This window comes from Vanacampus margaritifer, chromosome 5 (genome assembly GCF_051991255.1).
Source record: "Vanacampus margaritifer isolate UIUO_Vmar chromosome 5, RoL_Vmar_1.0, whole genome shotgun sequence".
NCBI classification, from domain to species: Eukaryota; Metazoa; Chordata; class Actinopteri; order Syngnathiformes; family Syngnathidae; genus Vanacampus; species Vanacampus margaritifer.
In genome coordinates this window covers 18,612,963-18,638,916 of record NC_135436.1, presented here as the reverse complement: position 1 = coordinate 18,638,916, position 25,954 = coordinate 18,612,963, and the positions used below count along the sequence as shown (strand labels likewise).

Sequence of the window (25,954 nt, the reverse complement as noted above, 5' to 3'; positions counted from 1 at the left end):
CAAACCTTTATTTTAAATTTTATTGAACCCCCCCAACCCCCGCCCCCAATCGGTGGAAAAGTGTCAATAATGAGTCATTTACATCTTGTGGCTTGACGTCCCAGAGACTGAATCACCGAACCCCTGGTTTTCCATCAAACCCAAGTTAAGAACCATTGATCTACACTACAACTTTCTACTGTGATCAGCAGTCCAACCATAAGGTGGTTAAAAATAAAACATTACGGGTTAGACATTTTTGGAGATAGTGAAAACACAGATAATGCATTTATATCATAATAAATTGAATTTAACTAACTACGCTTGTGGGAACAGGGCTAAAGGTGTCATGGAATTTTTTGCTGTTTTATCAACAAATGTGGTGTGCTACTGCGTTTTTTTTTTTGTTTGTTTGTTTTTTTGTCCTTCCTCCAACAGTAAATAACTCAGCTGCAAAAAAAAAATGCATCCAAATGTACACTCAACACACAAACAGCAGCACCACAATGGACGGCCCCTCATCCAGGACTGCAGTATAATTAACTGGAGAGGCTGACTAGGGATTACGCCAGGAGGGCCGGCGAATTAAAGCTCAGATAATGAGCTGAAGTTTCTTAATTTGTTCTCCCCCGTAATTCCAGAATGGATTAGCAGTAACTTTAGTCGCCTCTTCCCACCGATTAGCATGGCTTGCTCAGTTTTGTCAGAAGCAGTGGAGAGGAGAGAGGAGATGCGCACAGTAGAAGTGGTTGCACATTTTATTGGGTTGACCTGTTAAGTAATATCAGAAAATGTGCATTATTGTTTGGAGGACAAAGGCTGTCAGCCTGCTTGTAGATAGCATTATAGTTAGTTTTTATTTTGTTTTGACCTAGTTTTTTTTTATTCAATAAGTTTTAATTAGTTTTCAGAGCAGGTTTGTTAGTTTTTATTTTCTAGAAAATGCTTTCTTTTAGTTGAGTTAGATTATTATTAGATTTTGTATTAGTTTGTTTATTTTATACATAAATTGAGTATTTGTTGAGGCAAGATTTAAAAAATAAAGTAAAAATAAAGACAGGTCACTAAGTTTTGTTTAATAAAGTACGGGTAAACTACAATTCTCATACCTTCCTTCATTCCTTCTGTATGGACATACAGAAATACCGTGTGTGTGTGTGTGGTGGTGGTGGGGGGGGGGGGTCACATAAACCGCATGCATTATATTGACTGACAAAGACAAAAACAAATTACATTTTTGCTGCAGTTATAGTTAGATTTGGTTTTATAAATGCGCGATGTGGTTTCAGTTAGTTTTGTTTTTCATTTTGATTTTATTTTAGTTTTTTTGTTTGTATTGTTGGTTTCACTAACTATAACAATCTTGGTTTGTACACAACAGCACTGAACTTTTGACACACATTTTTACACACGCATTATGCACCTTTTACAGGATTTTAAAGGATGCAAGTTATACAAATGGGGGGGGGGGTCCCTGGTAAATATATACAAATGTGTACCTTGGCTTCCAATAATTGACCTTATTGGGTACATTAGTATATATTGTTGCTTGAAAGACAACATGGAATGGTGCAGCATTTAGGTATATTTTTCGTCATTCCTGCACAAGAAAATTAACAAAGATTTTCTAATTAAAGTTTACAATGACATGTTTCCACAAACATTTCTGTCTACATCCATCTCTCCTTTCCCTGTATTTTGTCATGAAAACCAGGGCAGGACTGTCCTGTCAATTACATTTAAGAAGCATCCAAGCATGATGGCTTGACCTGGGAAAGCACCTGATGCAAAATACTAAAAATCTACAGGTCTTTTTTGGGGTTTGGCTGCTTCTCAGGGCCATGGTTGAGAGCACCCGGCAGGTGGGAAACCACACCTTCAGGCACATTTTCCCTCCATCAGACTTGTTGTGCCTCACATAAATGCTGCATAGCTGTCTGTCAATAATAAACAAACCACGAGTGCACACTAGTCAGATGATGGGAGAACATGCGGAACTGTTGTAAATGTATGTTTTAACTCAAAAGACAGAGTCTGATAAATCTGAACAAATAAATGCATTTATAAGAATAAAAAAAAATCAGCAAATCAGCATGGCGTCATTGAAAGGTCTAATCAAATCAGTTATGCTTGATTGCCTCCACACAGCAGCCGAATCAATGGCTTCTCTTGGGAGACTAATAAACAGAGATACAGGCCCATTGTTTTGTTGATGCCGAGTGGTAAGAAACATGTTTATATTCACAAGCATGGCCTCCTGAGATTCAGGCACATTAATCTGACCTACAGTATGCCTCATATCAACACCCTGTAGCAATCAATAAAAAAAAAGCCAATTTACAGTCGCATACAATTTTAGCAAAAGGGTATAAGAGGTTTTTAAGGGTTAAAAGTATACCAGGCAATATGTAAATATCATATTGATAGGCGAGATTTGCTTTTTCACTGCACAATACTCTGATTGACTTCAGTATGGAACATTTGCCAAGGGCACTCCTAGTATTTGCCCACTCATATTGCCCAAATAAAAAGTAAGTTAATTGTGAGAAGAGTATTTTTTTCTTTAAAATTCACTGCAACATTTTTGGATTATTTCAAAAGTACTAGTAGTAGTTCAAAGTGAAAGGTGCTTTCAACATGCTCTCGCCTTAGAAATGTCACACCTAGAGTGCAACACTGAGTAACATTCCACCTTCACTTTAGAAATGAAGTCAAAACTACTCCCAATTTATTACATACGTGATGTAGAAGATTAAAAGACAGGAAAATGCACACATTCTGCCTCACATTTAAGAGCTGTCTCACAGATTAGAGCGACGTGAACATCTCATTGGTAGACAGCCATCATCAAGGAACTCAAATCCCATGGCGACAGCCGTGTGAGTCCGTGTGGGAGACAGTTTGTTGGCTTGTGACATACTGTCATATAGATGCTTACAGAGTCATAATCGGCGCTTATTTGGGAACTTAAAACAGCTATTGCTTCATATAGCTGCATTTTTAAACTTCACTGTAAAAGCACTAATAAATACAATACATATTTTTTTCTTCATATTTTCATTGGGGATAGAATGTGCAAAACAGTTAATGGGGGGAAAATGCTTTTGTATTAATTATGAGGTTCAAACACTGCTATTATTCAAAAGACTGTAGACTAAACTGTATATTTTTAGAGTTTTCAGATGGTGTGAGAAACTGTGTATGTGAAGGTTACCAAGCCGGGTATAAACATGCACTAGTGCGTAAGTGAGAGTCTCGCAGAGACTCCGGTTCATAGTATTAAGCGTAGCCTTTCTATACCCAGAGGGCCGAAGTACCGCTGACCTCTGCTGTGACCTCACTTGTGTTGACAGCAACTGCACTTCACACATGTTCCCTGAGGCGCAATGTGCCCACCATCCTTCATAAATGAGACCAGATTAAAGAAGGCTTTAGAGTCCAGCTTGGGTTCTACTCGCACAAACATCACAGTGTGTACTAATGAAAGACTCAAATTCCGCTTTACACAGACACTGTTTTCATCTCAGAAAGCAGACGAAGGGTGCATATCTTAGTGGCACATGTAAAACATCCGCTGTGAAGTAAAAGGTTCGTCTTGATGTTTGCTCTGGATTATTATTTTTTTTAAGGTAGCGAAACATCATGTGCTCATATTAGAGGCTGTTTTTTTCTTTACCCAACTATGAGCGACATGATAAATAGCCTACATTGTTTGTAGTTTATGTGAAAGTGAAAAATGACTCCCGTTTTGCAATTAGCAACAAGAGTGTATAGTGTGATTTTCTTAAAATGTGAAGTCCCTGTAGCACCCTATAATGTAACCATTTCCTGAAAATGGAATGCCTGCCATACCCTAACCATGTAATTAAATGAATTAGGAATGAACGAGAACCAATACTGGTATTGTGCCGACACAAGCCTTATAAGGTACCAGTACTCACGACGTTTTACGATCGGGAACTAGAAATGTGAAATTAGGAGAATAGAAAATTGCCCTTAATTTCATGCAATTTAATCATGTTATACTGTATAGGCCTTTCTTTAAAATTATCTGTCTTTTTTTTTGGGGTGGGGTAATTTTACATGTCAAAAGTAAGAGTACTCATACTTGTATCGGTCTGAAAAAAAAAAAGGGGTAGCCAAAATATATGCTATTTTTCGATAGAACATTGTTGGTTGCTGAAGAGATTTGGACAACAACATGTATTTGTTTGTCTTAAATGTTTGTGTTTAAATTCACAAAAGGTTTGTAAAGGAATTACATAGTGTGCCTGGTTCATAACATGAAGAATAAAATCTCTTTCCCCCACTTGTATGTGCATGTGCTTATTATGACAGTTTTATGAAGATCAAACACTGACTTTCCAAGGTTGCTCACAAAGTCATGTCTTTTTTGACATTATCCTCTGTTATAATCGCTATCAGGGGTAATTGCCATTCTGTAAAACTGACCACAGGTGAGCTGATAACAGGGACAAAAGGTGATTCATTAATAAAATCCAAGTCAGCTCTTTTATGGAGCATGTGGGATGTCTGAGGACTAATTTTACCGGCGAGTATCTATGAGAACAAAGGGTCCTTCACAACGTCCATTACTGCATTCCATAATTGATCAAACGCTGCATTTTTCAAGAGGATTTGTCTAAGGAGATTGCAATCAACAATTGTTCGCCTTGTGTTTCACTGATTGCCTACTGTCAACTTGCGCAGCCGATAAGAAATATGCATGAAAAGCTGTGTTAGGATACCTGTCAAATTTTTCATCTCCCCAAACCTTGCCTGAATAGGCCTCCAGATGAATTCATTATTTATTAGTATTTGGGAAATAGCTCTTTGTCTTTGATCATATTCCTTTATTGCATGCCACTAATTTGTGGTAAATTATTCAAATCAAATCAATTAGTATTCACTCCATATACCAAAATCATCTACACCTGTACCAGTGCATCAGCAAAATTAATTTACAGCAGACATGTCCACTTGTCTAAGTGGCATAATGCCCATGATTGGACTCTCTTTGTGAGAACACCCTGTGATTTCCTCTCATAACCATGTAAGCCTAATGCTGCGTGACAGTTCTGGTACTCCACTGCCCAAACATATCTGTCATGTTTTGTCATGGTGGCAAAGAAGCCGGATGACTCCCACCTCTGTGGCGGGATGTACTAGATCACAATGCAGTCACACATAAGGCCATGGAAGCATGAAAAAGGCATGGGCGGAAACTAGGAAATTGACCCGAACAGAAACTTGAGCGCAATCAATGAATTTGCATCTACAAGATTAGCCACAACTGTATCAATTTGAAATGAATGAGATTAATATGTGATCAAATGAACCAGTTGTTTATAACATGCGCGATATGCCTTCCTTGGTGGGTACCATCACTGTAAAAACAGTTGGGCCAAAAATAACCCAAATTGGGTCAAAAACGGACTAACCCACTACTAATTTGATTAAGGATGGGCGAGTATCCCGATATATATTGTACAAGGTCAAACTTTAATTAAATATAACTTTTTATACATAAAAATGCAACTCAAAGTGCTGTGTAATTAAAACATCCATAGTACAATATGAAAAGAACCCCCAGCCCCCCGCTGAACAAGTCCCCACCCACCATCCCCACCAGTATCGCTGACACTCTTGTGGCCGTTTTACCGGCACTAGAAATTAGAATAACAGAAGATAGCCATGCATTTCATGCAATTCAAAGGAACAATGCTATAGGTCTTTATTTAAAAATGAATGTCACTGGTTTTTTTTTGGGGGGGGGGAATAGTGTATATTAAAAGTAATTGTGGAATCGGTACTTTGTATCGGCGACTACTCAAGAGTTGATACTTGTACTGGTATCAGTCTGAAAAACAAGTAATATTGACCATCCCTACATTTGACCCAATTTTTTGTTTAGTTTTATATAAAGCAAAACCATTTTTTGATGTTGCTGTATGCAAAACAACCAATAAAAATGGGGCAAATTGACCCAAGTAGCGATCAGTCCATTTTTGACATGTTTTGCTTTTCCTTGATTTTGTTTTATTTACCCGATCGTTAAAGCATTAAAGGCTGATCGTCAGCTTCTGAAAAGTTAAAATTTGACTAGTCATTTTTAATCCTGCAAAATTGATCAATATTTGAGTTATAAGGTGAGAGTGAAGAAAGCGCAACAAAATAGGTTGCCAAAAATTAAGCAGATTTGATATCATCATGAGAGGCAAAGCAAAAAGCAACACTAATTATATTGGTGTCCAAACTCAATGTGATATGTTCAGGAAAAGCTCACTCATCTCAGAAATGAATTTAATGAGTTTTTGATTAGTTGCTAAAACGTGATTATTTCAAGAAGGCTATTTAGAGTGTGTCTTTAAATTTCAAATAATTAATAGCCAACAGTTTAAGTGTGAAAATGGCAGGTTGTTTTGTTTCCAAGATGTTTGAACAAGAACATCAAAAAGAACTTTTGACATAAACTCCTGAAACAAACTTTGCAAGCAGTTCAGCAACATCTATGCAAGTAGAAACACACATCCTATGATTGTAAAATAATATGCGAGGATAATTTAACATTAAAATTCAAAGCTGGCTTGTATCTATTGTAACCACAAGATGAAGTTCATGTGAAGAACGTAACTGTGGGCAAGAACTTACCAATATATTTAACAAGCATTTTGTGCTTGGTTAACATGCCGCGCAAAACTATTCTCTTTGATTCACTTCGCCCTGGAGTTGCTCTGCCAGTATTGATGTCAACATGAATTGATTCGATCTAACCTAGAAATATGAAACAAATCGATGCAAAGTCGGCTGGCTTGCGCAGCTTGGTGCGCTCATCTGGGCCTTCATGTATCCCTTGGCATCCAAAGTGCAAAATTGACTGAGGGCATCAAACAACCAAACTGTCCATGAAAAAGTTTTAGGACTACGTTATTATTCTCTGGAATGATACAGTATCTTTACTTGTTTTGGTTGTCTTTTGGACGTTGCCTTTTGGACGTTGTCTTGGCATGAAGTGCATGTACATTATGTATCAGGATGTGCTGACCCTCACAGAGCTAATTAACCCATCATGGTGTGGAGGGAAAAAAAATGCAGATGTGAATGTCAGAGTGGCCGAAAGGTCATACTGGAAATATACTGAAATTTTATGTTTGCAGTTATTTGCACCCTCTGTGGAAAGGAAGATCATTAGTGGGTTTTGTCATAGGTTTGAGAAGCAGCACCTGACAAGTTTCTGAATGTATTTCCAATGTACGAAAGAGAGAGAGAGAGAGAGAGAGAGAGAGAGAGAGAGAGAGAGAGAGAGAGAGAGAGAGAGAGAGAGAGAGAGAGAGAGAGAGAGAGAGAGAGAGAGAGAGAGAGAGAGAAGTCGTTTTAGTGTGTTGGAGCTTTAAATAAGGGTAGGAAAAGAAACATATGCTAGCAAACTTGTACTTTTGATTATTTCAAAAATTGACTCTACTGTGACCCCAAAACTGGACTTTAGAATGCCATCACCGACCAGGGACATTTGAGAAACAAATGCGGGTGGACAATTCCTCAATGTCAACGCTAAGGACTAGCAGTGCAGAGACAAAAAGCTGAGGGAAAACACTTGTTCCCACTGGCCAGGCTGCGTGAGTGACAGCAGTGAAGTAATGAAAGCCTCCGTCACTCAAGATTTTCTTGCCTGTCATCAGGAACACCACGTGGTGTCTGTCATCATGGCGAGCTGATGACGGGGCACAGGTGGGGCTAAAAGTGGGAATAGCTACAGAGTCTTTAACTGTGACTGACAGCAAGAAAAAGAGCAATTACAATACTGCCAAGAGATTCAGTAGTGGTGAACCTAATTGAGGAGACAATGTGTATATGTTCCTTTAAGATTCAGCTTTTGAACTCAGGGATGCTGTTTAACCCGTGGGCAGTATTTTATTTTGAAATGGCTTGGTCAGAACCAACAAAAAGCCAAAAAATGGTCACAATAACGCCTAGGGGTTAATATCCAATGTGTCCAAAGAGTTGGTATACTGAAACACACGTGAGGAGTTTTCGTCACTCACAGAGCTGAGGTTTACAAGATTTGATGTAGTCTTGCAAGGTTTGATGAAGTCTTCCACCCGCACAGCGTTCAAATTTGGAAGTTTATTTATTCATTTATGACACTGTTGGATGAAATGACTCCAACTCCAGTCAAAGTAAATTATGTGATATATTCTTGAGCTGAAAAAGATAGTGGCTGTATACAATATGGATGAGTTGTTGTATTAACAAATGTTAAAGTGACATCGTCCTGGTACTTGGTGTTGTGTTATTTGTAAAGGTCATGTGAGAGCACAGACATCTCAAGTGTTGCGCGGGACAAACATGGCCCCTCTCCAGGAGCACAAGATGGCTAAGGCAGATGGCCAATTACATCCCATAATGCCTAATTGCAAATGATGAGGCAGGTGTCAAATTAGGCCTACCTACAAATGAGGTGGATTTTAGTTTTAGAGAGGAATTCTGACATGGCATAAATGAAGAAATAATATTTAAAGTAAGAAAAAAAATAACAGCATGGATGCAATTACAGACTTCAGAGACTGTGGGAGAGTGTTGCATCAATCTGAGTAAATGAAAGCTCATTTCGCACCAAGAGGGGTGATTATACAACTGAATGTATACTTCACTTTACACCATAATGACCAAAACCAAAAACGACAAATCGTCTCGCATAGTGATTGTTTGTTTTGCCCTCCGGATGTCATTACTGGCCAGTCCAGCTGCCATGATTGACATCTGCCATTGTAAGTGTGGCTTCTCATTACATTACACATATTATTCATTCAACATGCAGTACATAATTCTTGAACTTTGCTCCTTTCCAATGCAAACATGTTACAATATCATGTCCTAATAAAATATACAGTAGAAATGATGAGTACAATAGCACAATGTAGTTGTCGAGTTTTCAAATTAATTGATATAATTTAAATTATATTTACCCACTTCATGCCATTATAGCCATTATAAAATTGTAGCATTGCATAATTATGAATACTGTAAATTTAAGTATGTAGTAAGTATGATCTTACGAAACAGAAACCCAAATCATCATCACTTTGAACACTTGAAGTATAATGTGACTGTGCAGACATTTGTGTCTGTTCCTGAGAACGCTGCCTTTGTTCAATCATCTAACACGTCTTTTTTTTTCCACTAACATTCAATGGTTCTAAACAATGTTCCCTCAAATTTTCCATGCATCTGACTATTCACACAAAGTCTCTGAGCATTCCCTTGGACCACAGTGAGCAACATTAGACATGCACATGGTGGCCAAACCAGTATCACACCTGTCCAAATCCTGAGAATATGACATCATCATGTAAGTATGTTACAAACACATTTAAACTCATTACAGAACAAAATACAGGCTATCCAGAACCCCATGTGAGTAAATGGGAATTTTCCGACAATCATAATTTTTTTTAACAAATTGTGGCTTCAATATTTGCTATTTTATAATACATATACATAATAATATAATAGATTGACTTGACGTAGGCATCCTCCACAAAATGTACCAAGCACAGCACAATGCTGGCCCACTGAATTCCAACAGAGCCAGCAAAATGATGAGGCGGCCACAAGACGGCCCAAATGTTGGGAAATTACAGAGGTGGCTCGTCAATGAGTTTTGAGTGTCCAACATTCGACAATTGCCTACCGTCAGGACACACTTCTCTCATCGTCAATCCGTCAAAATTTCGAACCGAACTGTCAATCCGTCGTTCGTTGATTGTGCTGCAAAATGAGCGTCCGTCAATGTTCCGTCATTTGTCAATCCATTACCAAACTGTCATTGACGGATCGCCGAATTTATTGACAGATTGATGATTACATTGAGGGACGAAAACCACCACTTCTGTCAATGCTAAGTTTGCCAATTTTTAGAAGTTTCCCATCAAATGCCAACAAAATAGGCATCTGTCATTAATGGATTGACGGACCTTCCGTCAATATTAACGGAATACCCACCTCTGGAACTAACCAATCAGAAGAAAGCTGTTTTCCACATCAAATAAAGGAGAATTGAGACCCGATCACAGCAATGTTTATTTTACATATTGAAACCCAGATAAAAGGATATCAAATATTCACCAATCCATTTCCTGAACCACTTATATTAATTTAAAAACTTTGCATTACACATTTAAGAAGTCGGCACACCAAGGAGTCCTTGATGATATGTGAGGAGGACTGCATTGCCATCGTCCTATCCCTCAATCCTCCCCCTCACAGGTCACTGTGTCCTCATTCTCCCCCTCATCCTTCCAAACCCGATTACTGTCTGTCCATCCAGGCACAGTCACTTCTGTTAATTAGAGCAAACCTTTTTGTCATTGAACATGTATTTCCTCCTTTTTCTCCTACAGTTGACACAGACCCTCGTTAATCTGAAGTGTCTACACATTACGTCTCTCTCCAACCGCTTCGACCTCCATGTGGTGGCAGCGATGACTCCTGTTCATAAACAATGACCTTCTGAATATGGCAGGATAAATAATTCCCAACTCAGGCCAAGATATACTCAAAACCCATCCAACTGGTCCACACTGCCCCGTCAGGCTTCCCCAACCAATTTGCAGGACCAACCGTTTAGAGTTGCACTGGTCACTTCTGAGAGAAAGAACTGTAGTTGGCTAAACAGAAAGACAATTCGATCTGTTCTAGTCCTTCTGAACATACTGCATATGTAAGAAAACAATCTCCATAATGTGAATATAAAGCCTTGCTTTGTGTATGAGACACTAACACATTTTTTTCCCCCTGTCTGATTGTAACAAAATACCTTAAGATGTCATAAGAGACACACTATGGCTGCAGGCCTGAATTAGCATTAGCAGAGGTGATCATTAGCCATTTATATTTTATCTTCATCATACAGTGTTCTGATTAGTCAGCTTTAAAGCAGTTAGCTGTGTTATAGCTTAAACCTGTTTTAGCTTGTAAGGCAATGTATCTATAATTTATCAATGATTATGTTTATGTAATATCTATTTTAACGTAGCCTACTTGTCAATCAATTTTACTTGTTTATAACACCCAACAAATATTATAGGTTTTTCATACCACGCTGACATTCATTGAACATTTCCATATTAACCTTGATCAGACGGTTAAAGAATGATTCTTTACATACCATATCTATCTCTGGCATTGCCTGGTGGACAACACATTTTTTTCTAGGGTTCCCAAGTTTTGTCGTACCTTGTACAGTATTCCGTATGTGTCTACCACTGGAAGCATGTTGCTTGAGGATCAGTCAACCCACATGGGCTATAGTAAAAGTACGCCAGCAGATGTTACCGTTCATTTGATTTGAACCGTGTATTTTCTCCCCGGCGCGACTGGATTGTCGATTCATTGACCGACAGTCCATTCATGTGCAAGTTTGTGCTATCGAATCAGGCCGGGAGTGACGTCATGCAGCCGAGTAGCCAACAAATTCAGCTGTCAGGGGACCCAGCCTTGTGAATTTGGACACTGGGTATGTTTTTGCAATCGTTTCTGCTGCTGCCGGTCGCATATGACGCTCTTGCGCTATGTACTTCCGCGAGAAAAACATTACATCAACGGTCGACTAATAAGATGAGCGGATTCTGTATCGTTATACTTGGAATTAATGTGCTGTCAGCAGGAGGTCCTTGGAACGTTATCGTAATTTGTCACATAAAGGGCACTATTGTTCATTAATTCCATTGACATTTTAGGGACTATTTTTGACTCTCACGGTATTACGGGACGAAGTACGTCCCTTAACTCAGTACGGAACGCGCACTTATAGTTGTAAATACGGGACGATTCCTTATTTCAAGGGACGGTTGGCAACCCTAGCTATATTTCACTACTTTGTGTAGGGTGCTAGAAAGTGGTGTCCTCCTACCAGAGACACACGACACTAATCAATTAATCCAGTATTAGCCTTTTGTACTATCACGAGAACAATGAACAATCACACCATTGGCTATTGACTATCCACTCATGATATCACAACTAAAATCAAGATATACAATCTTAATCGTTTATAATGTACAATTGGTATTAAATAAACAGATTAGTGGTTGGCATAGAGAAACGGGCTGGAATTGCTGCTTTAGCTTGTTGGGGACAACATCCAAACTCATTTAGCGCTTTTGGCTTAGCTTGACTCAGTAACAAATTGCTTCTGTGTTGATGTTGTCAATCTTGTCCAGACTTTTTTATTGTTTGTACCCACATTGGCTAAATATTCACAGCCTGCTAGCTGGGTATGATGTGATAATGACTTTTTAAAATCCATCAGGCAGCACATTCATTTGCTGTTTAGCTGTTTACAGTCACCCTTTTCCACCCATTAAGTGTTTGGCCCCATTATTCTGTCTGACAACTAACTATGCTTCCTCATTCTGTCACAGCCTTGTGATAGCAACTACACATGGAGTAAATGAGAGAGAGAGTGCAGAAAAATGTTAAAACAAGGCAGACCAAATAACAAAAAATTGTGGAACTTCCAAAGGACAACCGTAACCATTGCAAAACACAGAGGAATGCTTAGTCGGACATAGCCAAAAGTTGTTGATTTTTCTCATAGCCAAAGGTTAAGTCTATAAAAGCATGCCCTTTTTCTGAGCTAAGCCTGACCCTGTCTCTCTTATGAGACCGCTCATATGCTTTTAACGATGCTCTCTCTATTTTCCCACCCGCTGACCGAGCGCACACAAACAAGTTGATGTAACATTACAGCGTATCAAGGTCAGATGTTTGGTCTTTGCTCAACCTGGGTGTTGCTTGAAATCTTACAGGTGAAGCTTTGGGATTTGGGGTTGTGCAGTTCAAATAGACAGAAGCTAAAGAATCAAAAACTCTGGTTGCTGAATGGCCTCAGTGTCAGAACATGCATCCAGAGAATGTAGAAACAGACAAATAGAGAGTAGTTTTAATTGTTTTTTTTCTGGGCGACTGGATGTCTGCTGATGAGTGACAGGCACTGTAGTTAGTGATGGTATCAGTTGGGAGAGGAGACAAATTACCTCAGTGAGTAGATTGTCAACTGAAATATGTCTGTTGTATACAGTATTGTTTTCTTTTGTCTCTCACATGCAATTCTTGGGTTGAGTAAAGTCTAGCACAGTAGGCCTATGTGACTATTAGCGACATTAGCACAATCGCCTAACTGAATACTGCCACTATATATTTGGCAAATAACTTAAGTATCACTTGAGCAAATACGAGATTAGGCCTGTTTCATTTCCATTACCATTCCACATTGAAGAAATATTGTTAAAACATACTGCTTCTTCTGAATGATTTTATCGTGACATTGCCAATTTGATAAACGTGTCTGTCTCACATTTTGAACTAATTGAAGTATGATTAATATCAGAATGAAAAACAGCACCAGTATGATTGATTATACAGATCCCTTTCATGGAAATTGTTTTTCCAGAGGCGGACGTGTCAATGTATTTTGAGCGTCCATCATTCGGCAATCATCAACAATCGGGACACCCTTCTATCATCGTTAATCCATAAATATTTCAAGACAAACTAATCGTCAATCCGGCGACGTTATTTTAACCGGCCTTTCATCATCGCTAAATTGCAGACACTATTTTAGGACTATCAGTAAATTTCATGGCCGCAATCTGTTAATCGGCCGCAGTCTGCCAGTATCAGCCACACTGTTGTGGCTGTTTTACCATCAGTAAGTAGAAACTGCAAGGATTGAAAAATTGCCATTAATTTCATGCAATTTTAAGGAAAATGCAATTGGGATACAGTATGGAGGTCTTTCCTGAAAATTATCATCAAAAGTACTAGTATTGATACTTGCTATCGGTATCAGTGACTACTCAAGAGTTGAATACTGTACTCGTACTGGTATCGATCTGAAAAAACGTGGTATCGATCATTCCTAGTATCCATCAATACATACCTGCAAATTTTCCCTACTTGTCAACCCATTGTCAAGTCATCACTGTTGCCAGTCTGTTTCTTTTCCTTCTCCTGTTTTGGTGAATTTGGGATTCAACAAGCTGCCAAGGCTGTCTCAAAGCCATCCAAAACAAAGAAACAATAAATCTGTGGTTAGTCCCCCTGACCCACTCCACGAGGCCAGCTGAGCATCTCTCTCCCTGTCCACTCCACAGCATATGGAGGCAGAGTGCTGCCAACAGTGCAAATGGTGGCTTAGATCCATCTGAGCCCAAGTGCGACATGGCAGCACCTGAGGCAGAGAGCTCCTCTAACCAAACTCTCCAACAATCAGGCTAGGGGTGAGCTGAAGAGAAACTGCTGCAATTTAAGCTCTCGCTTCCTTCAAGCAACAGCGATAATTGCTTCATCTCTTCTGCCATCCAAAACAGCTCTCGTAGTCGTACGTTAAAAGTGGAATGACAACAGTGTATTGTATGTTAATTTTATAGTTATCTTTGATTTATTCTTCCAAGTCTCATAAAGGGGCAAAATTTGATTTGGAAATCATCATGTTTTTTTTTTTTCTCGACAGCTCGTTCCCTTTTTTATTTATTTTTGGGTTTTGTAAATAAATGAACAGCGACTTGCTGTCTCTAATGTGTCTTCTCACAGTGCCACAGGGTAGACATTAGTGTCAGTCGCGTTTGAATATGCATGTCATAAAAGGCACATCAATAACCAGAGATGTCTCAGTGTTCCCCATTATTATCATTCTTTAATGATACGGGTGGCATGATTTAATGCCCCACACATTTGTCTCCTGACTGCCATTGCTTATCCACTGAGTTTCATTAGCATACAAAGCCCTGTTTTAGTAGTGGGGGGTTTGTGGTAGATAGCAGGCAGCCCATAAGCTCGTCTTCCTAACCCCTTTTGTGTGTGCTTCTTGCTGCCAGGGTTGAAGATGATGATTTTGCTGCACGTTCAGGGAGCACGCTCACATTAAGCCATCCTACACTTTGGCTATAGAGCCAGAAGCTCACAATCCTTACCGCAGAACTACTTGGATGTCCCCAGATACAAAAAAAAACACAAGGCTCAAAGGCGAGGAAGTAGATGTTGGGCAAAGGTAAAAAGTCATTCAGGCATCAGTGCTTACTCAGCTGAGTTTGTGTTTATGTGAAAAAGATTGAGAAATAGCCACATAGGCAGTTTATTTTGGGGTTATATCATTTCATGCCTTTCATGAAAGGACTAGGCATCACCTCCTATTCCAGTTGGGATACCGCATGCCACGCCTGTCATGTGTTTGGGGGCTGCAGTGTAAACTTGCTGCCAGGCTTGGCCTGAAAAATGCATCCCTGTGCAGGGAGATGTTGCCTTCAGCAGCATGGTGGTTGTCTGCCCTCATCCTTCCAACTATCCCGAGCGTCTCTCTCGGCCCTTCCAGCTTTCTGCTCCCTAAATGGAGTGCATCTGCTAAGGAGAGGCTAGAGTCAGCAAGCCATTTGCCGGGTATTCGTCTCTACTTTTCAATTTCCAAGTCATGACAAAAACTACTACAATTTGGACATAGAGCTTTTATCACTTTGCCTTTATGCACCACCACAATAGAAAAGGTTCAAGTGTAGACTTTCAGCTTCAAAATGTTTTACAAAAGAACATATTGTTGCATTCACCGTTTAGAAATCGCAACCTTTGTATGCAATTTACCTCAAATTTCAGTAAATGTAACTTTTCTTATGCACAGTCAACAGGTGTCATCTTCGTAGGACAATAACATCTCACCTGGGTTTCGCGAAAAGTTTAAGGAAACAGAACAGCAAAATAATGTGCATATGTGCATACCAAAGACGACATATTGGAAAATATGATATAATCAAAAATTAATACGGTATGAAAAACATTTTGGCACCGTATTATTTTCTTCGGTATTGTATATATTGGCTGTAACGTTGTTTGTGTGACCTCAACAACCTCAATATTAGTTGAGATTGGTTGATAATAATAACAAAAAAAAAAACGCAAGCCTTTCAACAAATGTTTGGGGGTCAAAGATGAATTATCCCGCCATGCCTGCGAGAAACATCTAAGTATTCTTGCAAATCATTAAATGGAAAAAGAGGCGATAAAGGGGATTTCGCCCAGTCATACCTAAAAAGCAATGTGAAAAACTGAAATTTATTTGAAATGATGAAGTGATCACACAAAATGGCGTCATGTATATGGGCCTAACTGCTCCATTGTCACATACCTAAATATAGATGATGATTTTTAATACTTGTGGGTCACACTGACCTTAGTAAGTGAAAAACATATTCTGTTGGCTTGGAGTCAGGCCAATTACTTGGCCATTGAATCCCAATCCCTTTGCCTTAAAAATAAACAAACATTTGAGCTCTTGAAAACTAAAGTACCGTGTCCATATGGCATACTTGTGGGAAGCATTTGAAATTACAGCTGAAAGTATACACTTTAATCAGATCATGATTGTTTTATTTCAAATAGGGCTTGATCAGAAAAGCTCTGCCAATGTCAAAAGTAAGGGGGAATTTCTCATCTTCAAATGTTAATCCATGGAATATAGATAAGAATCTATCACATATGTCTTCAAGTGGAACTCATTTGTCCCAAATGACAAAAACTCAAAGAACGAAGGGCTCAAGGGCACACATAAGAATTTTTATTATTGCCTTATTTGTAGAGTAGTTTTGAAGACAGCGGGGGGTGGGGGGAGGGGGGGTGACAAGGAGAATGCAAGGGTGATGCGGAAGAAAGTTAACTATGAAACCGAGGAATGCAGACCAGATAATTGGTTAAGAAGGAGGAATAATAGAAAGGTTAAAGTAAACTAGAAGGAGCAAGCAACCACGAAGTGTAGAACATTGTGAGTCCAAATCAAATGTGCAAATAGGTCTGACACTACGTTTACTGTCAAGCGCTTTGTGTGCTTCTTGTGGGATTTGAGTGTTAATGTGCTGAACATCACAATGTTGGAAGGTACACTGAAAATATCATAGGCCTCCAATGTGTATAGCTGAGAGGAAACAGCTACAGTATATGAGGTGTAAAAATATATTTTGCACATATATATAGCAAAAATAAAAGTAATTACCAGAAAAATAATCTTGCTAACAAGGAGGTGGCATGCTGTGGAGTACACACAAGAAGACAGACACTTGCATACCTTCATCCGTCTGTACTGAATGTTGACGTCACTTCTCACACTCTTCACACCCAAATACATTATGTGGAACGCACACTCACACAAAGGCTCCCCCATGGCTAAAGCAGCTGTTTGCTTTAATAACTTACATTAGAGTAAGCACATCCCTGGAGGGTAGCAGTCTAAGATCAAGTTGAACGCTTCCATCTTACCATGTTAAAGCATTTGTAGCATCCTATATATCCATCACTGTGCAAACCCAACATTGGACATAAAGGAAATCTAGGTCACTGAGTGTTCACGTCAGATCTTATCACGCGCTAATGCCGCAAAGTTGTTCACAAGGTGAGTCTACAAAAATAGTTGTGGTGGGTTTTTTTTTGTGTTCTTGATCTTAGCTGGAGTGCTTGCAGATAAGAGGGGGCTCTGTTTGGGTGGCTGCATAATGAGAACAACTCTAATAACAGCACTTAAACTGAATGGCACTTACTAGAAGACAAACATCCTCCAAGGCCGAACGCAGTATTTCTAATTTGGAAAATATTGAATGCAAATTAGAGATGGGTGAGTACTGTACACTGTAAAAAAAAAAAAGAAAAAAAAAAGAAGTTTAAATCGTAAAAAACTGTAATTTTCTGGCAGCTGGGGTGCCAGAAAATTACTGTGAAAATTACTTTACTTACTTACTTTCTTTTTTAATAATGAAAGTACAGTTTTTAACTGCAATTTTAAGAAGATTGTATGTAATATTACAGTATATGACAAAAAAATAATGTGATTAATTGTTCATTGCTCATTAATTGGCCAATAACTGTTGAAAAACTAGATATTGAGTTTAAAATTGTAGCATTTTACTGTTAGGGTATTTCATTTATATAGCATTTTCCCACCTTACGAGGGGCTCAAATCGCTTTACATTTTGACTAGTTATTCACCTTCTGATGACACAGCATTTGGAGTTCAGTATATTGCTCAAGGATACTTCAACATGTTCATCAAATGGATCGAACCCTCAACCTCAGGAATACCAGACAACCACTCTACCACTGTTTATAATTTTAGATCTCATGAACATGTTATACTTGGTAGTGCTGATGCCTCAGCAAAGCCAGCATCCGTAAGTCCAATTGTTTGCTTGGCATATTGTTCACCCCTTTACCTATATCTCATTGATGTCCTTTAAAAAAACAAAAAAACATTTGAGCTCGGTATTGGACCATAGCGATACATGGCCTTACTTCAGGGTATTCATACTCACGACGGAAGTCAATACCTGATTATCCGCCACCCTATTGTGGCCGTTTTATGATCAGGAACTTGAAATTAGAGGAACAGAAAATTGACATTAATTTCATGCATTTTTATGGAAAAATGCTATTTTGGAATATGCAGGTCTTTTTTAAAAAAAATAAAAAAAAAATAAAAAAAAATTGGAATATGCAGGTCTTTTTTAAAAATATTATAAAAAAATATTTTTTTTCATCTTGATCCATATAATATTTTGTAAAAATTGTTTAAGCCAAATTGGTCCCAAAATCGGTTGTTACCTGAGCCCTGAGCAACTGTGATGTCATTTTCAGTCAACAAGCAAGTGACAAAATGGCCGCCATCCTGTCTCCTGAGACAGTAAAGTACAGCTCATTCAACTGTGAGTGGAGGCCCTAATGTGTGTGTGCATGTGCGTGTGTAAGTCAATGTTGGCAACACCTAGGAATGTGTGGGTTGCTGGCTGCCTGCTAGATGAGGTGTCCTGGCTGTGCCGGAATGCTCTGTGGCAACGTCTGCTACCCTGTTGTGCTCCAGGTAATAGCTGACATTTCTTCATTTGTGTACCTAATTGCTGATTTACACTGCCACTAATGACATGTGAAGTCAGATCCAGACTCTGTAATGGGTAAGGGAATCTAGCCAGAGGTGTCCAAACAGTTCACTCTTGTGCTCTGTCTTCCCCTGCATGCCTCCTCTTTCCCATTCTGTCTCTTCCACTCCTCTGTCACGGGCTGACATCCTCTCTACATCCTTTATTTATACACTCTTTCATCAGTATGGAGTTCTCCTGACAAAATGCCAAGTCATATTGTCACTAAAGATCAGAGATGAGTTTATCTCTGGCGCTGACTTCACTTTGGCTTTTTTATAAGAAATGTATTTCACGGTCTTCTCGTTCATCCAACCCCACCTTCGGATGACTTGTTACAGTCCCTTTGTGCTGAGACAAACAAACATTTTAGAGATCAGTTGGCTGGAATGGAAAGCAGCCGCATGGAAATCGAGTCAATAGCTCAGCTGTGATAGACACTAAACAGTCACGTTCACGATCGTTTCTCCTTGCATTTAAGGAGGATTATGAATTTCTCAGCAAGAGCACAATATGTTTTGTTTAGGATTATGGATGGAATGAATATTTCCATATGAATTGTGTCCTAATCAGCAGCATAATAGAGTTAAGGCCATTAGAGCTTGCTGCCATCTTTCCATATCCGTTGTGGTTATGAGCTGGAGACAAAGAGATAGCCGGTGAGATCAGCCATTCATTATAACGTAAGACTCAAGCTATTTCCTGGAAATGAACACACACAATGGGCTGTGATATATGGGATTCCCTCTTCCGTGTAAAAGCAATCTAAGTGTCCTTTATGATTTCATTCTAAATCCCTTGTCCTTGTCTGGTGCAACTAAACACATTGAGGCAAAATGACGGATTGTCTTGTGAGTGTGAAGAAAGCGGAGAGAGAATACTTTGTGTATTATCCACTGATGATGTGGAGGACGGGTTTACTATTAATTATAGTAAATTATATTTTACCTTTGCGTACTTGGTTCCGCTGGATGTGCATTGCTTTTGGTTAACATGTGATGGCTCAAATAGTCGTCCACTGTGGCATGCCACTGTTGACCTTTGAAAGTCATGGCTGAGGGGTTAAGCAGTTGCCTGGTGTTGAAATACTGGTAGTTAGTTACCCAGCCCCTCTCTGAGTCTCCAAGATGTCACTCCCATGACTTAAATAACAATAATAACATCAAAAACTTAATGTTCACTTAGTGTCATGGTCATTTTTTAGTTTTCGCAAATATAATATATTGGTTGCCTTTGCATATTTACATATTTATTTAATTGCCTGCTGTTACCCTCAGCTCTCTGTCAGAGTTCAACACTAACATGAAGAAGAAAAAAACAATCCAGATATCTCCATGACTCTTCTCGCTGCAATTACATTTACTGATATTATTCACGCTTCCCTGCCTTGCTAAATGTCTAGTAAATAATGAGTAGACTCAAAATCTCTGTTTTTCTCTTTGTCAGTCTTTGATTTGCAAGGTCAAAGCTCAATTGGAACAGTTTTTTTGGGGTTGTCTGTTTTCTGAGGGCTCATTAGCAGAAGTGAGGGTCACTGTATTATTTTATTACTTTTCCTAAATCCACTTGATCCCACATATGAAAAAAAAAACCTCCACTGTGAAGACATGGGAGTTAGGAGGTGGGGGGTGGTGGGGTCCGAGGGGCATTTGTGTGGGATATAATAAATGATGTACTTTGAGAAGGTTGGGATCAGGAAGAACACAGTAGTAATGTATGCGACTCTAATGTTTGGAGATGAAATATACCATTTTGTCAGACACAGCTTTGAGCCAATGGTGAAGGTAACTATTGTGAATATTCTGGAAAGGAAACATAAAGACAATTTACAAAAGTAATAAAATGCACAATTATTTCACCCTTTATTCATAAAAACCCTGCAAAACTAAATATTTTTTAAATATACTGTAATCATGCTTTCTTTAATAATGAACACCTCAATAATACAATACTTCAAGTAGCAATTGCTGTGCTGGTTTTCTCTGTGCACTCAAGTTGATGTAATTCACACAAGTTTTAAAGTTTTTTCGACTTCTCAAGGTTTGTTTTTGTCAGCCACTCAGCTTGACAAACAACCTTCAAATCTCTGAACACACACGCAGGCACACATCCATGAACAAAATTTGTTTTTGTGCGTGTGTATATGTGTATTTGTGTTTTTATGCACACAGCCATTTATAGGATTAGCACTGATCAATAAATGCATCTGTAACAGGATTAAGACTGGAAAGATGGTGACATTCAAGGCACTATTTGGCACATCATTTTCACATTGTGTTGAGAAAGTCATGCTTGAGTATATTCTTCGATATGAGGTTGATGTTTCCTATTTGGGGAAAATGTTGGATTAAATTTCTCTTGGCAAGGATGTGTTAAGTGAAATTTAGTTAAAGGTGAGACAACTGCAATTGTGTGATGCGTGTCTCCTTGTGCTCAAATCTTGGGTGTGCTATTGACAGTTGAGGGAAAAAAAACTGTGAAATGGTTTATTTCAGATACAGAGGCAAAACAGAAGAAAATCGGCAGACTCCTTGATTTAAAACAAAAAACAAAAACAGTTTTGGATTGGGCTTTTAAGTGCCTCTCAGCAGAGAAGTCATGCTATGCTGCAAGATTGAAAACTGCCCACAACTTGTCTATATTTACTGCTAATGGCCTTCTGCCAATCTGATTTATGAGAATGTATAAGGATTTTCACAGGAAAAAAATGTGCACCAAATTTTTTAGTTGTTAGACACATAATTATTGCACTTATCAAAATCTAAAGGGTAATATCAGCAACAATGCTAGTCTTTCTCTCTCCTCTATGAATTTTTATTTTTTATTGCACCTTAATTTTTTACTTGAATAAGTCACTGTAAAATTATGCAGCTGCAAAATTAATCAATGCACTTAAAAATAGGGTCTGGCATGTCCAATAACAATGAAAGTATTACAAATACATTCAATGAGAAATGTGCCTCAAAAGTTTAGAAACAAACTTAAATATTAAATTCAAATGTACTGCATTAAAAAAGTTAAATACAACTGAACTGTACTTGGGCAGTGATTCTTTCACGTACCGCTTGAGGGAGCCCATAACAAAACTTTGAGAATCGTGGATGTAGGTAGTCGTTGCTAGTTTTAGCAGTGCAGGGACTCGAACATGTTCTGTGCGGCAACAGTGGAATATTTGCACAGTGAGGACTAGTTTCTTAAAGGTCACATTGTCAAGACAGAGAGAATCTCGCCTAACTTGACCTTTAATGTCTTAACATTATCTCCATTTATTACTACAAAAGAGCCAATTCATTTCACCATGCGTTTTGGGTCATCTAGCATGTTGGTGGGCTGGAAGACAGTGTTCAGCATATGCTTGTGTAGGAGCCTTGCAGATTTTTTTTTTTTTTACTTTTTTTCTGAGCTCTCATCTGGCATCCTGCCCAGGAATGATACAAAATCTAGGACTAACCAGGCAACTGCAGCCAAGTGTTACAAGCAAGGTTAACTCCATGAGTGCAGTTCAGTGACCAAGCAAAAAAAAGAATGCGGGAGGACACTACAACTCTCCAGTAAAAAACGAACAATGACCAAAGGACCTCTGAGTCTCCAGAGGCATTTATCCACAAACACTGTTGTAAGTGGAGATCTTTTCGGCACCTGCTTTGGATCACAAATATTCATATGATATAATAAGGTATTATGAGTCTCAAGAGAGAGAACTCACTGGGAATTGGCACTGTTATGACTTCTTCTCAGCTTCTGCATTTGTCTTTAATGTTGTGTTTTTAATTCCAAATGAGCTCTAATTAAGGCAAAGTCAAAAGTTGTCATTGAGCCCAGTCTTCTGTTGGCTGAGAACCCCCAAGATTTTCAAATGAGAAAGAATCTCGGCCAAGAATTGGACAGGGAAACAAATAATTTGCCAAGATCATTCAAGGTGTTTTCTTTATTTAGTGTTTATATTTTTTATGGCAATGGCAGAATATTATTTTTAGAAAATAAATTAACATATATCCAGTCATTCAGAGTTAATAATGGACATCAGCCAATCAGATTACTATTGGGGTGTGAGAGGTCCAGGGTTCAAATAGCAGACGAGCCCTCATGAGGTTTGGTCTAAGGTCAAAGTGCAAAATATATTACCTGCCTCACATTTTGGATCCCATGTAGGTTTATGGTCACTCAAATATGAGCAAAACGCTCTTACGTGTACTTGTTTTTGACTGTGGGAAGAAGCTGGAATAATTGTAGAAAGCACTGGGAGACATTCAGAACTTTCCTGCTGTGAGCCAACAGGACTAATGGCCATTAGTCATCCACTCTGCTGCTCCACAGGGTTCACTTCATATGTTTTTTCCAAACAACTGAAAATGCTATTCCTCTGTTTATAAACTAAATTATTTTTTACTTTTGTGCCAAGAGGATGATGTATATCTTTTGAAGCTATACTAAGGATGATGAGTTGATTTTCATTTACCCAAAGTCATTTGATAAACGACTGTTTAGAAAACGGAATTGCAAATTGTTGAACTTTTTTTCAATTAGTTTCTAGGCCCTTTGCCCACATTATTCTGGCAAACTTTTTTCTATCATTACCCTCCCATTTATATTACTGCCCTAAGTCACCCTAAATCCTATGACTACTGTGCCTCACACAGCTGTGCACTTTTATGGCATTTACTAATGTACTGTAAATGGTATAAAATATGTCAAGCTTAGTCCTCTGCCAGCTCTCGCTTTTACATCATTTTTACGCCATTTTTGAATCCCCCATTTATTTATTTGAAGGCAGATGTGATTTTATGTCCTCTGCTTGGCTGTAAAGTGCTACTTTGGAATGCAAATGAAGCTTTGATTGAGAGATTTCCATGAAAGGGGTGTTGTGTACGAGGTGACAGAGAGTGTAAAAGCGCGTCCAAGGCGGCTGGGGACGTCGGGTATTTGTGGCGAAGGGGGGATGTGGTGCGTTCTGGGCTATCTGGAGCTTGATGATGTACTGCTGTAAAAATGGAAGTCTGGGAGAGGAACAGAGGATATGCTGCTGTGCTTTTAACTGAAGACTCGTATGTGATGTACAGACTGTGCAGGCAGTCAATTTCATCCGGTGCACTTGCCTATTATAAAAATCACATACCCGTTTGAAAGCACACTATAGTTCCTGCTCGTTTTCAGCGCTTAAGAGACATTCCGTAGACCTCTCTTGAAAATCATTTAAGGACAAATCCCAAAGAAAGGCATTTGGGGGATTCGGATGAAATTAGAGCAGTTATTGCCTGCTTATGGCCTCATATGCACTTAAAAGTAGAGTGTATACTTAGATCTCTGCTGGCATGTATGATGGTGTCTCACAGACTGAAAATGATCTCTTTATTCTTGTCTTTGATAGTGTCCTTTTAGCAGAGGTGTGCCATAATGTAGCAGTAGATCTGACCTGTGGCTCTTATATTACGTCTGTGCTATCTTTCTCACCTCTGGATAATGCCTCATTCTAACAACATTGCAACATCTGACAGGTACTGAGGGAGCCTTCCTCATCATTGTACACATTTGACTAATGCAACATATATAGCAGGAACAATGCGCTAAAAAGCTAGGCAAATTCAACATTTATGATCTTCACCATCATCTACCTGTTTTTATGGGGGAAGCTGCTGACAGTTTATAACTGACTAACCAGACAGGTGTTAAGTTAAACAGTCCCCCAATGACACAACTGAGATTGTTAAATAGCTATCAATTTTTCTATTTTCCTTTTTTTTTTTTTTACCAGAGCATAGAATCATTTAAATAAATGCAACCACTGATAGATTTATCCCACTCTTGGTGTTTAACCAAGGTTGATTTGGCAGGCACTAGAGAAAAATATGAATGTTGGAGGTCTCACATTGAATCCCTCCATCATCCTTTGAAAATGACACAATGGCTCAGTAACCCTCCCCTGAGCTGTTACCTCTCAGAGAGCCGTGACTCCTTCAGTGCAGCAGCATTTGCGAGGTGGTGGTAATACGCCTAATAAATACACAATGGCTTTGAGCAGATAGATTTTTCAAGAGTCTGAACAAGTACTGATGCACTGCAATAACTTGACACCAAAAAAGAATTTATGCACAGCCATTTATGTTTTATAATAAGTTGAAACAATGTTTACTGCATCTTCTCGCTAAATAACAATGACAAGCCACAATTGTTTCTAAAAGAAGATACAGTGTAATCCAAAATGTAACCCTAACCCCTAACCCTAATGTGGCTGGTTAAGGTAAACAAAATATTAGATACACTTATCATTGTAGTTCACTTTTTCGCAGCTGCAAACAGCATTAAAACCTAAAATGATGATATCACCCATTAGGCAATATAGGTAATTGGGTATTAATCACCTTTTTGACTAACACTTTTGACGATAGTTACAGTGGAGCCTCAAGTTACAATTATCTCTTTAACAATTTAAGTTTGGCAGAAAGATTTTATCCAATCATAAATGATGACTGCCTAATAGAAGTGTGAAATCATTATTGTCAGAATATGCTATCTACAGTATGCATGATCAGAATTTTAGCATCTATTTAATTCAATAATGAACGGTTAATGCTGGTGCAATCGTGCCAAAACAGCCGTCCACACGTGTTGTCACTAGGCGGAAATTCCATCTACGCAAAATACATTCATCTAATCACAGATGCCAGAAGCAGCTGCATCCACGCCAAAGAAGCAGTGCCTTCTGTAAATATAAGTGTTCGCTGGTGATAGCATGAATGAGACATTCAAAAAATTATAAAAATGACCAAAAGAAATGTGTAGCTAATTAATCTTTTAAATGACAATACGATGTCCCAATGGCCCACTTTATTAATTTTATTTTGGACATAAAAACAACTTGCCCTGGATCGGTATGTCAAAATCAAACAATCAAATATAAAAAGGGGTGGAGAGAGTCTACCGGTAACTTATTTTGGGGTCTGGAACAGATTCATTGCATTTCCATTCATTCAAATGGGAAATATTACCTTGAATTATGAACAGTTCAGGTTCACGAAACCAATTAAGTT

General features: G+C 38.6%; 1 protein-coding gene across 9 annotated transcripts in view; it reads left to right on the top strand.

Annotated features, from left to right (window-relative positions):
• The window catches only part of kirrel3b (kirre like nephrin family adhesion molecule 3b), a 223,471-nt gene that overhangs the window by 110,770 nt on the left and 86,747 nt on the right, over nucleotides 1–25,954 (top strand). For 8 of the 9 annotated variants that reach the window (XM_077566462.1, XM_077566461.1, XM_077566457.1 and 5 more), the window contains exon 1: nucleotides 18,731–18,871. The exons of the other annotated variant lie outside the window; for it this stretch is intronic. In XM_077566462.1, the coding sequence (XP_077422588.1) occupies nucleotides 18,733–18,871 (139 nt within the window). In that variant the 5' untranslated portion in view covers nucleotides 18,731–18,732. Of the gene's footprint in view, nucleotides 1–18,730; nucleotides 18,872–25,954 lie in introns of those variants that run through there. 9 annotated transcript variants of the gene reach the window in all.